This window comes from Lissotriton vulgaris, chromosome 4_1, assembly GCF_964263255.1.
Source record: "Lissotriton vulgaris chromosome 4_1, aLisVul1.2, whole genome shotgun sequence".
In the NCBI taxonomy this organism is placed as follows: domain Eukaryota; kingdom Metazoa; phylum Chordata; class Amphibia; order Caudata; family Salamandridae; genus Lissotriton; species Lissotriton vulgaris.
Genome location: NC_141691.1, coordinates 1,641,472,591 through 1,641,489,418, shown reverse-complemented (window position 1 = coordinate 1,641,489,418; position 16,828 = coordinate 1,641,472,591). Strand labels below are relative to the sequence as shown.

At 43.3% G+C, this 16,828-nt stretch overlaps 1 protein-coding gene across 1 annotated transcript in view; it reads right to left on the bottom strand.

Annotated features, from left to right (window-relative positions):
* LOC147724345 (uncharacterized) overlaps positions 1–16,828 on the bottom strand; it is a 2,209,372-nt gene that overhangs the window by 697,549 nt on the left and 1,494,995 nt on the right. Inside the window, exons 28-29 of the mRNA XM_086966996.1 lie at positions 14,023–14,085; positions 8,660–8,769 (exon numbers count right to left, since the gene is read on the bottom strand). Coding sequence (XP_086823122.1) covers positions 8,660–8,769; positions 14,023–14,085 — 173 coding nt within the window. The remainder of the gene's footprint in view (positions 1–8,659; positions 8,770–14,022; positions 14,086–16,828) is intronic.

The window sequence follows — 16,828 nt, the reverse complement described above, 5'->3', positions numbered from 1 at the left end:
GTTAGGGGAAAGTTACCGAAATGTAGGGGGAATTAACGAAAAACTCAGCTACTAAATGGTTTCCGATACTATGTTTGATGCGCTCCGGCACTGATTCTACCTTTTTGCAAAATGATATGGCTCCATCAAAGGGCATGCCAATGAGAGAAGCTTGTACATCTCCGGTAAACCATGTAGCGCAAAATACCCGTCACGCTCTGTCCAGTGGTGCAACGGTAAATGTGTTCACATTAACTTTATTTGTAGAGGCTTGCAACATAAGGCCTCTAGGAGTTAGATACTGTGTCAAGAAGGTTGGACCATCTGGTGCAGGTCTTTGTCACCAAACATTGGTGTGTCTCACTCAACACTCAACCAGAACACGGTAGGGGCAGAATCTTTTATACAGATATTTTGGTTCTGCTTCTGAAGATCATCCTGAAACATATGAGGTTCCAGTGTACCTCTCCCCTATAGGGTTTGAGCCTTATCTATTTAGTAGTACCAGTGGTATTAACCCGATTGAAATTGGTGGTAAGTGCTTTGAGAATCTTGGACACTATGAACTACCTGTACAATCTGATGCCTAGTCTCTGTTGAAAGCTGATGAAATTCATCCATAAAGCACCAAAACCTGCATTGATAAGGAAGGTAAAAACAGGAACTGACACCAGCACGCCAGTTGGCACATTACACACGCAAATGTGGACACATTCTGGAGAGGTGGAAATTCAGCTGCATTGTGTCACCTAGCTGTACTGGAGAACTAAATCTAGGGGAAACAGGGTTCATATCCACTTTGACACATGGAGGATATTCATAAAGTGAGAAATCTGCAGGAAGAAGCACCCATCACAAACATGAGTTACTGTAAAAAGGGTTCATCTCAGCGAAGAACAATTAGCTTTTTTGGGAAGTTTCAAACAAAAGACACACTACTCATCTGTATGTACGTATTGTACGTGTACAATGGATTCATAAGAGTATAAACAAGTATAGGGGTGGTCACCATAATGACTTTCCTCACTTTATAGGCTCTGCTGTCATACATCTGTTACGGTAACAAACTGTAAAGAAATATGTTTATGGAATAATATTGAGAAGTCAAGGCCTTGCTATTGGTAATAAAATATTGATCAGTTATAGAAAGTTGCCTACACAGATTATGTGTCTAGCCTCATATAAATGTGCCACCATTCTATCTTCTTTATGCAATGCCTCTTTATTATCAGCAACACTTCTGCAGGTCTACAAGTCATAGTTACTACTTTACGAAAAAAAAATCAAATAGCAGACCTCAATTGCCTTAATTAACACCTGATTCCTATGTTCCCACTCCATATTTAAGTCCTTGAAAACATCTGAGTATTCTGTTATCTGAATTCTTCAATGAACAGAAAACTGTTAGATCCATCTCAGTCTGATTTCAGGCAGCTCTACCGCGCTGAAACACCTTTACTTTCTAGTTTTGATGACATACAATGGATGCTGGATGAAAGTGGCAGAGTAGCTCTGATTTCATTGCATCTCTCTGTAGCCTTCGATATGATGCCCCACAACATCTTGTTGGTATGATGAACCATGAAGCGAGCAGAAAAGGCCATGCCAAGGGCTCCATAAGTTCCTACTTGAAGAGAAGATACCAATTTGTGCAGTGGAGCAGGGGGGTTCAGCTAGGATCCTCATTGAGTCATACCTTAATTAATATCCAAGCCACATCCCTTGCCCAACTCATTAGATCATATGACTCCATGTTTATATATCCTTCTCTACATTAGATACATAACAGTTTATAGGGACTGATGTTTTACCTAGATACGACACTGCATTCAGAAAGCAGGTTTTTCCCTAGTTTGAAGCTCATACATTATGCATGAGGCTTCCTGGAAGCACAGCAGGACGAACATCTTCTGTATAATATCCATGTATAAAGTTCAAGCCCTACGTCATTCTTTTAGGCTGACACAGTAACACAGATAGGTAGGACCCCTAGGGAAACCTGTGGGTATATGTACATCATGTCTTGCTTAGACAGACAAAGGAGACCGTGACTTCCCGGCTGACACACTGACCAGAGATGCTGAGGTTCCTGAATGCGATACAAAAGGGGATGATGGACGGAGCGTTTGAGCAAATGAAACACTCACCCGCAGTCAACTGATCTGGGTTTAATCCATCACCATTCTTTAGCTCACTCTTACACCCCAGTTCAGACATGGTCATATGCAAATCAGTCTGACCCTGTGCCTCATGGGAACAGTCCAGCCCGAACTGCCAAGCCATGTCTTCCCTTGACCGGAAACAAGCATCCTGGGACCGGTTTCGGATTCATAATCCTCATCAGCCAGGCTATCTTGAATCCAGTGGCAAAGTGAGCAAGGGACTCACGTCTGAGCATACCCTGCCAACTTAGGGAGAACAAAGCGATACAAAAGGGGATGATGGACGGAGCATTTGAGCAAATCAAACACTCACCCCCAGTCAACTGATCTGGGTTTAATCCATCACCATTCTTTAGCTCACTTTGCCACCCCAGTTCAGACATGGCCATATGCAAATCAGTCTGACCCTGTGCCTCATGGGAACAGTCCAGCCCGAACTGCCAAGCCATGTCTTCCCTGGACCGGAAACAAGCATCCAGGGACTGGTTTCGGATTCATAATCCTCATCAACCAGGCTATCTTGAAACCAGTGGCAAAGTGAGCAAGGGACTCACGTCTAAGCATACCCTGCCAACTTAGGGCGAACAAAGCGATACAAAAGGGGATGATGGATGGAGCGTTTGAGCAAATCAAACACTCATCCCCAGTCAACTGATCTGGGTTTAATCCATCACCATTCTTTAGCTCACTCTGCCACCCCAGTTCAGACATGGCCATATGCAAATCAGTCTGACCCTGTGCCTCATGGGAACAGTCCAGCCCGAACTGCCAAGCCATGTCTTCCCTGGACCGGAAACAGCATCCTGGGACCGGTTTCGGATTCATAATCCTCATCAGCCATGCTATCTTGAATCCATTGGCAAAGTGAGCTGTGCTAGAGAACTAAATCTAGGGGAAACAGGGTTCATATCCACTTTGACACCTGGAGGATATTCATAAAGTGAGAAATCTGCAGGAAGAAGCACCCATCACAAACATGATTTACTGTAAAAAGGGTTCATCTCTGCGAAAGAACAATTTGCTTTTTTGGGAAGTTTCAAACAAAAGACACACTACTCATCTGGTGATCAGTATATCAACCGGACGTATACAATGGATTCATAAGAGTATAAACAAGTATAGGGGTGGGCACCATTCTGATTTTCCTCACTCTATAGGCTCTGTTACGGTAACAAACTGCAAAGAAATATGTTTATGGAATAATATTGAGAAGTCAAAGCCTTGCTATTGGTAATAAAATATTGATCAGTTATAGAAGGTTGCCCTACACAGATTATGTGTCTAGCCTTATATAAATGTGCCACCATTCTATCTTCTTTATGCAATGCCTTTTTATTATCAGCAACACTTCTGCAGGCCTACAAGTCATAGTTACTCCTTTAGTAAAAAAAATCGAATAGAAGACCTCAATTGCCTTAATTAACACCTGATTCCTATGTTCCCACTCCATATTTAAGTCCTTGAAAACATCTGAGTATTCTGTTATCTGAATTCTTCAATGAACAGAAAACTGTTAGATCCATCTCAGTCTGACGTCAGGCAGCTCTACCGCACTGAAACACCTTTACTTTCTAGTTTTGATGACATACAATGGATGCTGGATGGAAGTGGCAGAGTAGCTTTGATTTCATTGCATCTCTCTGTAGCCTTCAATATGATGCCCCACAACATCTTGTTGGTATGATGAAGCATGAAGCGAGCAGAAAAGGCCATGCCAACGGCTCCATAAGTTTCTACCTGAAGAGAAGATACCAATTTGTGCAGTGGAGCAGGGGGGTTCAGCTAGGATCCTCATTGAGTCATACCTTAATTAATATCCATGTCACACCCCTTGCCCATCTCATTAGATCATATGACTCCATGTTTATATATCCTTCTCTACATTACATACATACCAGTTCATAGGCACTGATGTTTTACCTAGATACTACACTGCATTCAGAAAGCAGGTTTTTCACTAGTTTGAAACTCATACATTATCGATGAGGCTTCCTGGAAGCACAGCAGGACGAACATCTTCTGTATAAAGTTCAAGCCCAGCGTCATCCTTTTAGGCTGACACAGTAACACAGCAGGGTAGGACCCCTTGGGAGACCTGTGGGTATATGTACATCATGTCTTGCTTAGACAGACAAAGGAGACCGTGACTTCCCGGCTGACACACTGACCAGAGATGTTGAGGTTCCTGAATGCAGACACTCCAGCTCGCAGTGGTCTAACATCACTCGCGGGGTGTCCAATTCGAGACCAGGACGGGGTCCCATATTCTCTCCTTGCTCAAGGAATGGGGTTGACTAGATCCTAGAGGGGTTCTTGGCATAACACCTACACAGATGCTAGGTACACTTAGGTACATCTTGTTAGGGAGGCATCATAGGAGTACGCACTTCATGATACTTCAAAATGGTAGAACTGTACCATCCCTTTACTTTTGTAGTACTGCTAATCATATATCTCTACTACTGTCTAATGGTTGTTACAGCAAATCTATTCTACACTAGAAAAACAACTGTTCAATAAATCCTTATTGAAACGCCCAGACTGTTTATTCTCTTTATCTCTGAGACCGACTAAGTGAGCACAAGTGACTGAGCAAAAAGTAGTATATTGTTTACACAATCCTGGGGGATCAGGGTTGTCATGTTCTGAGGTTGCCAGAAAATGTTCTCTCCCCGATAAGAGGAGATTCTTGTGGCACTGTGAGGTAACTTATGCAAACAGGTTAATATATCCGGTGGGGGTGCTCAGAACCAGTCTGCCACCAAACCCACAGTTTATGTTATACGAACGTGCAGAACCTGTATAGGATATATAAGAACTACACAAAACTGCTTCTACTACTTGAAGCTGATATGCAAAACATGTTAACTTCTTTCTGTTGCCATACACAAATCAGTGGTCCCAACCGTGTTTCTTTCTAGGCTCGATTAATCCAATACCCTATTGCTCTGGCTCCCCACAAACTTATTAACCAAACTTCTGGTGGCATATGCTGTGTTAGCTCTACCTAGGAGTTGGAAGACACACATGACTGCAGTGTTTATGGATCTTCATTGGATCCCCATTTCCCCATTGACAGAAGAGTCATTTTCAAAAGCTTACACATCACTCAGTGGGGCCCACTTCAACAAGGGTCCACTAATCTTTGACCTAAAGTTTGTCAGTACTATCCTTCATGCAGCCATTGTTCCTCTACTATGGCCAGTTGTCCCATTAGGAAGCCTCCTCCAAGATATTAAACCCAAGGCTGAACCTATTAGCACTACTCCTCTCACCTAATCTCTCTGCCACTAGCTTCATCACCAACCACCTCCTATGCTCTGAGTATACTACCTCCTCCTATAATCGGTATATATTACATACCCCACCCCAGTTTGGACCCAGCATTATGAAAAACAGTCTTGGGCATGTTCCTCATGGGAACAGTCCAGCCCGAACTGCCAAGCCTGGTCCTGACTGGACTGGAAACAAGCATCCTGGGACAAGTCTAGGTTGAATCCAGTGGCACAGTGAGCAAGGGACTCATGTCGGGTATACCCATCCCACTTAGGGCGAAAAGTGTTACAGCAACAAATGATAGACGGAATGTTGAATGAATCAAACATTCACCTGCAGTCAAGAGAACTCAGTTAAATCCATAGTTCTTTTGCTCACTATGCCACCCCAGTTTGGACCCAGGCATAAGCAAATCAGTCTTGACCATGTTCCTCATGGGAACAGTCCAGCCCAAACTGCCAAGCCTAATTACTGAGCGCCAATGCATGGTGTTTTTTGGTCTGGTTAAAAACAGACATCATCCTGGGAACTTTAGGTCTGAGCTACAAGTGCTGTGCTACAGCAACTTCGTGCCACATGATGTCATTCGTACCCGCTAATGATGTAATTAGTTCTGATATCGGCTATGCGCATCTTGCCCTGCACCCTCTTAGCTGCGCTCAGCATACTGATGTGTATACATTGCATGTTCCAATCATTCTTTACAGACCTTAAACAACACCTTGCACAACCTCAGCTTTGATTTGCATGCCACTACCACAGTTCATCTTCCGCTCACTGTCATTGGCATGCACTGCACACCCTTGTCATGCACTGCACATCCTGGGTAAAACTTAGCATGCCCTGATCCATGACACCTTAGTCTGAGCCCTGCAAGTGTCAGGTTGGCTCTGCACAGGCTTAGCCAAAGTCAGCTCTGAACAATTTCAGCTGCACTCAGTCAGAGGTGGTTGCAGGGGTGTAATGAAGGCCCCTATCGCCCCTGCAGTCAGGGGAACCTCCAGCACTTCAGGGGACTCCCCTTCAACCCAGTGGTGGTCAGCATGGCTCGCGGGGGGCAGGGTGGGAGCGGAGGGTCACGTGGGGGCGTTAGGGACAGGAATACAACAAATTTTAAAACTTACCTTGAGGCCAGGTACTGCATCTTCTCTGCTCTCCTGCCTATGTCTCTGACAGAAACAGGAAACAGGCAGCCAGACTCCCTCCCCTAAGCCAATCACAGTGCTGCAACGAAGCCTTGTGATTGGTCTGAGGACCGTGACAATGCACTCAGGCTCAGCCAGGGCTGTAGGGTTGGGCATGTTCTCCATGCAGGCTGTAATGCAGCATGCCTGGAGAAGGGGAAAGTGTGCCTGATTGATTTGAGTGGCCAGAGAGGGCCAACCAAACAGTCATTGTGCCCTTAGGATTGGGCAAACCACTCATCTTCTGCCCTGCTCCGAGAGCAGAGCAGCCCCGCCCACTCACCTGCTCACAAATCAGCAGGAAGCATCCTAAAATGATAATAACACAAAGTTATTATCAATTTATGTTTCTGCTTTCCACTTGCCTAATAGTAGTGTGGCGACACTCCTTTGCCATGATGTAGGAGCCACCCCTGCTCCAACCCTTCAGAGGGGGGCCTCAATCTGCGCAAGGCAAGCTATATCTGTGAGATATGGGAGATTTTGGGTCCTCTATTCATATTCCTCAGGGGGACCCATTCTTTTACATAATGCCACTAGGTGATTGGACGGCTGAGAAAGTATTGGAACATCATAGCACTAAGAGAGCAAACCCGATTTCATTCAAAGTGTTCTAGTCCAATACGTTTAAAAAAAATACATTTTAGAAGACCATTTTCCCACAATTGCACGCAAATAATATTAAAATACGTTAATGGTGTGCCAAGCAAGGCTGACCCATCATAGATGTGCTGGGGGTTCACCTGCATCACGATTTATTGTAAGAAAGGTGCAAAAGGTTAACGTTTCTGCACAATTTATTTAAGAAAATGCTAGACATGAATAGGCCGGGCACATAGTTCATGGAACAATTTTCATATGGCATGTCATTAGGTCTGACGTTGGCCTAGAGCTTTTGATTTTACTAAAATTATTCCTTGGCATGTTCCAACATTATCACTAATGCTGCTTCAGACCGTATGTATGTATAGAAAAAACTTAGCTCTTGACCATGTTATACCAGCTGCTGTTGCCCTGTGAGTCTACCATCCCAACCCCTTCTGTTCAATTCTGTGTCAGTTTAATTCACTCCCCTATTATTATTATTATTATTATTAATGAGTCCCCTGCAGTTTAGTTGTACAAAAATAACACTTTAAATAAGTGCTTCTCAATGCAGTTCTATAATATGGATATTAATGTAAAATCTTCTATGTTAAAAAAAAGTAGATGTTGTAGCACCCAGGATAATGTGCTGCATGGCTAAAAACATTAAGGTCCCAAAGGCGAGACCTATTGGCTATGCCAATGCTTGGTACACATATTAACACTGTAGGCAAAGGTTTTCGTAACTAATATCAGTTTAAGACATTAATACTGCAATGAGCAACTGAAAGGTGACATGCTCATGCAACAAAATGCCTGCTACTGCACGCAAAACCAATGTTGTAGCGTTTTTAGTAACTTTTGATCCATATGAGCTAGAAATTATTTTTTGTTATGATCTGCAAATTATGCATGTAATAATGAATTATGTGACAAGTGTGGCAAATCCATAAATGTGCAGAAAAAGCCACAGTCACACACTTTCATAATTCTAGTGGCTTTGGTAATGACATATTGTTTGATGATAAATAAAAAGAGCTAGCACATCAATAAAATCACCATGTGCTTTTCATGGTGCATGGAAAGTGAAACGAAAGGAAACAACTACACAAGAGTACACGATTACATGAAAGGGTGTGTGATCCAATTGAGAGCATCACGCCACCTGGCTGGCCAAAGGCACGAGGCCAGACACAAAGTTGGGACGTACATTTATTACAGTATCAGCAGACACCTTCTCCAGTTTTATTGCTCTTGTGAAGCGGAGTGGATTTCTTCGGATGATGGCATTCTTCGTGACAATGGACTTTATTAGAATAACACTAAAAAATAACGTGTTTTATATGCATTAAAACATAACCAGCATTTGCAGGCGCAGATAAAATGCAGAGAGGTAAGTTGAGAAGCGTGGTTATGAATTTAGGGGGCCCTAGGAAATGAAACCAGGTGAAAAAAAGGTTCACTCTTACTTACTTTTGCTCTTTGATCCACTGATTAACATTTGCAACCACTAACTCACTTTCCTGATGGAGGCGACTGCTGTCAGTTCGTGCTGCTTCCAGAGCCCGGCGCAGGGTTTCCAGCTGTGGATGCAGACAGATCAAAGCCTGTGATGGACTCCGTAGAACACAGTCTATCTGGAATACTAATAATACACTCTACTACTTGTAAAGAATCAAGTCATTTTTCTCCACTCCTTCAAATAATCAGGGTTTCCTCGTACATGCTATTAATTGATTCAATATGCTGCGAGGAATGTCTGAACCGTTCCCACGCTTCACTTTTACCAGTTTATTATAACATACATTAGTCTACCTCCTGAGGTTGTTTTAATTCAAATCAGATTTATTTCATAAAATGCAGCTGAGCTGCGGCAACCTCTTTCTTCGCCTCAGTTCAGATCCCAAACTCTGCCCCGCCATTTTATACGCTACCTAGGTAAGCTTTTCACCAGAGATACACCGCGGATGTTGGCCCCCTGCCTTCTGAGTGTACAGCATGTCAAATCCAGGAAATATTTGGCAGAATTTAGCAAGTGAGGATCTGCTAAACCTTTACATCCAATAATTTAAAATAAATTATTTTTTGCGTGTGGGGGGCGGGAAGTTGCGAGGAATGCTCGAGTATAAGTATTTTTTGCGCTTCCATATTTTCCTATGGTGGAACCCTATCCACTAATGTCTTGCAGCACGTAGCGTACTGTACATGTAAATTAGCTCTTCATACAGATATATAAATAACGGTACAGAAACCTCATTAATACTTTTACCTTCAACTGATAGCGCAGGCCTCTAACCGCGGAAAGGTTCATTAGAGCACAGTGTTCCATTTGTGAGCAGCGAACAAAAAATAAGGCACCATTGACGTTTACAAGTTCAGAATGTGATATATCTTTGAACATTGCACTTAAAAGCCACTTACAGTAGTGGTGTGGGTAAAATGTAATGGAAGAGACAATATATATCTAATTAAAATCAAATCAAAATAACCTCCTCTTGCCCTTTTGAGGACCATCTGGTATGCATATTAATGCACCAGAATAGATAATGCTAATGTAGAAGCAATTTTCCTTTCTTTTAAAAAGGTCTTTAAAACATTACCATGTATTATTAAATTTGCAGTTGCCTTGCCAGTTAAACGAAGGAAGAAAAATGCACCGAGCAGAATGGGATGTAGCAGACAATATGTCATTGCTCAGACATGTTTCATAAATCAGGCAACTTGGTCAGGAAAGTCCCAACCAAACACAGAGCTCAATTATGTGAAAATGGTCAAAGAGAGATCTAAATATTCCCGCCGCCATGCTTTCAATAGGCTTAGCTGCCCTTTAGTTAAATAAGGCTCGGTTTCTCTCTTTGTGCAAACTTCTTCTGCCCCTCCTGACCCCAACTTCACCCTGCTCACGCACCACGCAAATCACAACAGCATGAGGGCACTAAGCATTTGACTCAAGCTTTTTAGTCTCTTAGCAAAACTGCAGGAAAAGACAATATGAATATACGTTTCTATGTAGCATTCGGGCTAATCAATAACAGTAAATTGTGCCTCGTGTCACGTGGTTGCTGTTCAGCCATCTTATTTGTGAACTATGGCCTTCTTGTTTTTTATATCACTTTGCAGGAGTTAGAAAGTAAATTGGTTTTATCATGTGTGAGATTTGCTAAATGTAAATGTGGCTGTCTTGAAGAGGCTTAGTATTGTTATTTACAAATGGGGTGGGGGGGATCGGTGACATAACTAGTGTGTACGAAATGATGACAAACGCTGCACGAGTCCCTGGGGTAGAAGAATCGGAGAAGGTCCTAACTTGCCGCTGCACAGCCACACGCCGTGAGGGAAACGGCAGGCAGGCAGGCAGCACACGAACGCCATGAGGGCAACGGCAGTAGTTCCCATCGGGGGACTACACATCCCAGCACCACCCGGGGCCGGCGCATACCGCACACGCCAGCAGCGTGCCCGGAGGCGCTTCAAGAGGCTCGCGCTACTCTCGCCCTGCGAGTCGCGCGCTGGAGCTGCCCGGGAGAAGCCCGGGACAAGGGCGGGGCCGTCTGCGGCCGTCAGAGGCCAAAGGAGGCTCGGCTGGGCCACGGACCTTGGTTCTTTCCTCCTGAGACTTCAAATAACCGTGAGTGCTAATTTTTGAGAGGGACTACTGACCGCTACATTGAGTTACATTGAGCCGGTCAGCCATGGCAAATTGCGTTCTTGCAAAACTCCATCTTTGTCTGGACCACTAGATAACTACATGGTAAAAGTGGTGAATAAGATCAACACAGCACGTCGTATGTCACTAGGCAGAGTCAGCCGGCCTGTTTCACCCACTAACGGTTCTGCACCTGTAGAGTTTTGTGATCTAGCTCCAGGAGGCTCCCCAAGTACTCAAATAGATGCAGATACTGATATTCCTGTTAGCCCAGTTCCTGCAGTGGCTCTATTAGATAGCTCTTTGTCTTCCTCCATTCAACCGTTGCCTTTAGTGTCCCCGGAGTCTCCCCCAGCTCCCCCGTTGGCACAAAGGAAAGTGAGATCTTGTAGAGTTGTACAAAATAAACGTGGAGGGCATAAGAGAGCTGAGAGGGTGGCTACTACTCCGGTTGACGATGGGGGAGTTCTGCTGGATAGTTTAAACGAGGAGGGTAAGTTAAAACTGAATAGTGAACAATTCAACTCCTTGATCAATATGTTCGCAGAGAAAATGGAGACTATGATTAGACCCCTGGCAGACAGAGTTGAACAGGTCACAAAAGAGGTGTCCAAATTGGGCAACCTTTTATCTTCCCACCTAGCCACTGTACAGATAAACCCTCAAAAATCTAATGTTAGCTCTAAAGAAACCAAGGGCCCTGCAGTTTCTAGTAAAGGGGTTGGGGATAAAATGGATCAGGTGTCAAAGGAGGTTTCTAGGTTGGGTGTCCTCCTGTCTGCACATTTGTCCTCATCCAAAGCAGACAGGAATACTAACACGGGCACTGCTGTAAAACGCTGCTACTGTAAATGAGGGGGCCTCAAGTTCTTGTAGTGGGAGTCATAATGTAAGAAACACCGCCCCAGTTGTAACACCTGCACAGCCCTCGAGTAATCAACCTATTCCTCCTCCTATCCTGAAAGCTAACCCTGCCCCTACTGCTGCAGTGAATACTTCAGTGAATAACACAGGGTTGAGGGAGTACAGGCAAAGACAATTAGTTAACTTACCACCAGATTGTGCTCCTAATATAGTAGTGCTAACAAACGTCCCTGGTATAGATTCATGGTTGAATGATGTAAGGGGGGAAACGATGGATTCTCTGAATCATAAAGTACTGGCATGGCTGGGTAAATACTGTGGTTTTCCTCTTATGTTTCGAAATGACATATTATCGACACGCAGAGTGGGCTGGATTGGCATCTCTAGGAAAACAACCAAGGGAGACTGCATCATTGTAAATTTTAGGCACCCACAGCATGTAGCTACTGTTCTTCTGAGGCCGGCCTCTTTACCAATCACAGAAGATTTTATTTGCGCGCGCCCCCCTGGGTTTTTCTATAACCATCTTAGTAACATCCTTAAATCTCATGTTACTCAACAGAACCCACCACCATCCCCTTTTACACAGAGCGCTGGATTGTGTGCCTATCCTTGTCATCAAACTCCATTGGCAATGGACTCCTATTGTTATGCTTTGTGTAGGCCAAACTTCCAAGCCGAACAAATTCTTCCACTTTGTAATCGGTTTGCGCCCTTGGCATCCTTGGAGGAAAATGATTGACTTGTAAACAACCCAAGGCCTAATCCACAGTCCTGCAGAATCATGACTTGGAACATCGCCGGGATTAGGGCCAAATGTGAAAATGAAATAAGGATTGACTTTTTGAAAACTTTTGACATTTTGGCATTTCAGGAGACTTGGGACACAATGAATAGCTTCTCCTTGGATGGTTATAGTCATTTTTCTATTCCGGCCACAAGTAGCGTGGTAGGTCGATCAAAAGGAGGATTACTAAGCTTGTTCAAACTTGACTTAAAAGGAGTGTTAACCCAGCTTGATTCAGGTTGTGAAAATTGTTTAATTGTTGAATTGAATTCCCCTGATTCATCAAACATTTTGTTTATTAACTTTTATGTTTTGTGGTAACTACACGGTATTAAGGACCAAGTTCCTTGTTCCTATCCTTAAGGAGGCAGGGTTCTTACAAGTTAAGCCCGCTTTCCTATATCTGCAATTACTTAGCAGCCCCAGGAATATTTTTCATGTCGCCAGTTATCTGACAGGTACTGTTAGGGTTAGGAACAAGAAAATGATAAACTGAAAAATGATAAACTGTAATTGATTGAATTTTTAGCATTGTATATATTGGGTTTTTAATAGAGCCACGTAATATGGTAGTCATATTTATGTTAAATGACTTTTTTAGCAATTTTATGAATTCCGTGGGATATTTTTAATACATAAATTGTAATTGTTTTTAATGTGTATTTCGAATGTATTGTATGCTTTCACCTTCTTTTTATGATATTGAATTATCGAAATAAAGTACTTTGACTGACTGACTATTGGAAATAGAAGCAAAAAATTGATTGATTGAATACTACTCTTTATCGAAACTACATATCTGGCTCTTTATATGATAAAGTCCACTACATCTTTTCTTGCCTCTAGAGACTCGCTGTCCACTAACTCACACTAACTTTGTCCCCACCCCTTTCTTCTATCTATGAAGGCTTTGGTGAGACCAGCCCACCCGGTAATTGAAGGCAAGCGGCAATGTCTACTTTAGGTTAACAAGTGATTGGTTAAATACGAATCCGAGACAAACTTGCACCCTTTCTGATATGCCAGTGTTGTCGGTGGAAATGCGCAGTCCCTGCAAGTTCCCTCTCAGAGGTAAACGAAGCAACATTTATGAATTCAAGAGTAGTGCCAAACCTTCAAGTGATATTACTAAGGTTTATCAACATCTTAGTTTTAAATAAGAACAGACATACTATACCTTGCATAGCTGCCAAGTTACACAGGTCCATGTGTGATGTGATGCTCCAGCCCAAGTTATTTCTTTAAATTCTGGGAATTGTAGTCCTATTTTTATAACAGAATAAACACGACTAAAAGTCGCAGAATACAAATAAAAATACGAAGTGGAGCAGCCACCAATCATGAACATGGTAATCTTAGCGTTCCAGTCAGTTACTCACTTGGCGACTACTTGCGTGAGAAGACAATTTGTGAATTCCTTGTTTTCGAGCCAATGTGCTGCAGTATTTTGTTGTGTCGAAGTTCTACCCCCTGAGTTACACATTTTAAAGGCACTGGGAAACTGGCACTTGAATGGTATTACATAAAAAATGTCCATACCTCATTTTGTGCATCCTTATGTTTCTTCTCAGATACATTTAACTCATTCCGCACATGCTCTGCCTAAAAGAGAGAAACATGTAGGTTTGGAAATATGATGTAACTTGCAAGACACTTTCATTGCTCAATTTGACCACTGACAATAGCTTGTCAATGTAAGCGCTAAATGCAAACATCCACTAACTCTACAACGATCATATCAAAATAAACTTCAGACTGGTACACATAATCGGTGCCAATGCAAAACGTAGCGTTCCCCAGAAATTCACACTGTGATTTTTTCATAATACAATACCTGAAATTATAATAATTTGCCACTCAAGATGACAATTGGTTGTCCGATGTAAGTGTGGTAATAAAAGCGAAGTAGTTAATATCGTGTCATCCCTACTGCACACCCAAACAAAATGGATTAGTTTCTGCATGTCAAGTATGTAAGTTACCATCAAGTCTACATAAGCACGTGCCAGTTTATGTTGCTGATTACCCCCGTTTCAGTATTCTGTACTGTCAAGGACACCGCACTGCAGTACTGTTTTGTCCCTCACTGATGGTGCTTAGCAGTTTTTGGAGGTCGCTAAAGGGACCTTATTTTAGTATAATATTGTAAAACTGCTGGAGAAAACTAGTCTTGACATTAGAACGCAGGAAAATATAAAGCAACAATTTAAAAGAAGAAGGGATACAGAAAAAAACATATACAAAAAACAGTAGTGCTGTATCATACTACTACTGTTATCAAATATTTGATTTATTGATTTGTAATAAATTGTCTAAACATTTTAACAAAAACACTGTCGTTTGAATTCAATGTTTTATTGTATGTTGAAAATTGTATTTCTTTTAATCGTGTGGTTAGTTTCTTGAGTTAGGTCCTTTCAAAAACTGAATTCTGGGACTGTGTAAGTTCTTTTTTTTTTTTTTTAAACCTTTATTGATAAACATGAAAATACAATAGCAGTCATATAGCCACTTCGGGTCGGCTGGCAGCAATTCCAATATCATATCAGGATGAAAGAATACACAGCCCTTCAGCCGACAACCCTAGGGCCCGGCGGCAATTAACCAGTCATGGTATGTCATACTTCACTGTACAGGAGGAATAAGGTTTTGATTTTATATTTTGAGAAAACCCACCAACCCAAAAATATAAAGAAAATAACTGCAGAGGCTAAACGAAAGGCAGAAACATATGTGATCCTTCTGGGGAGGGGACACCACATCCACAACTGTACATAGTCAACAATAAGAGCATCCGGGAGGGGGAGAAAGAGGGAACAAGAGGTAGCCAGCAACACCAAGATAAAATCTAGACTAGAAGTAACGTCATACTAAGGGGATTGTAGCACCTCCGGTGGAGGCTCAAAAGGAGGGGTACAAATTTCACCACGATATTGATTCCACAGACTCCACACCCTCCCCCATTTCTTGGGCCTGCCCCGAGCAATGTAAACAGTTTTTTGGCGAAACATGCACCAGTCCATGTTCCTAGACCAGGCCGACAGACTCGGTGCCCTAGCCGACCCCCATAATTGCGCAATGTCACGCTTGGCAATCATATTACCCAAAGTGGCCCACTGCGTCTGGGCCACATTATAATCATTGGGCTCCCACACATTTAAGAGACACCTTTGGGCCTCCGGCAAAAGCGAAACACCCGTCATCTCAGACATAACACCATGCACACGAGTCCAAAAGGACGCCACCGCAAGACATTCCCACATAATATGAAGGAACGTACCCACCATACCACAGCCACGTTTACACAAATCATCTGAGACATACCCCATACGCAACAAGCGAGGACCCATCATGTATACTCGGTGTAGGATTTTTAACTGCACCAATCTCAGCCGGGCCGAGATTGCCACCTCCTTCGGGGAGGATATCGCCGCCTGCCAGTCTTCATCATCAAGTTCCAGTCCATCGCCGGTCCAAGCCGCACGGAGCTGTAGAAGAAGGTCCGCTCGATCATTTATCAGCTTTTTGTATATGAGGGAGATTGTACTGTCCGGGACGTGTCCATCGAGTACTCTGTCCTCCAGGGGTGAGGATTCTGTAACGGCCGTGCCAGCCGGTAACGCAGAGGAAAGGGCATGACGGACTTGTAGGTATCGAAAGTATTCTCGAGGACCAAGTTTAAATTCTAGCTGCAACTCCTCAAAGGATTTTATCTTGTCCTTCCGCCAACGGTCTCCCACCTTACTAATCCCAATAAGGTCCCATTTATCGAACCCCTTAGTCGTCCACAAATTGCCCAACCTCTGAGCAGCGTAGAGTGGAGTCGCTCGAGTGAGGGTATCCGACCAGCCCATTGCAGCATTAGCATTGTACCAGACCCGCACCGCAACTCTGGTAGGCCCAGTCAATGCCACATCGGACCGTTTAGAATAAAGCGCCCTATTATAATCTCCGCCCGGAAGCAACCATTTATCCATAGCAAAAGCCGGGTTAGAAGCCGGACCATACATCGCGTGATTAACCGAGCTCAGTTGAGAGGCCCAGTAATACCGTTGTATATCCGGCAACGCAATACCACCATCATACCAAGGCAGCGTAAGCTTGGCCAAGGCAATCCGGGGACGTCCGGCCCACAGTACTTTCCTTTGTAGGCACTCAATCTCGTGAAAATAGCTGGAAGGCACTAGATCTAAAGTATTCTGAAGGGCATACAAAAATCTGGGACCGGACATAATTTTGAATAAGGCTGCCCTGCCCACCAGGGATAAAGGTAGTCTGCTCCAGGCTTTCACATCTGCTTTTAGGCGAGTAAGCGGGGGGAGTAGGTTGAGTCGATACCTGACAG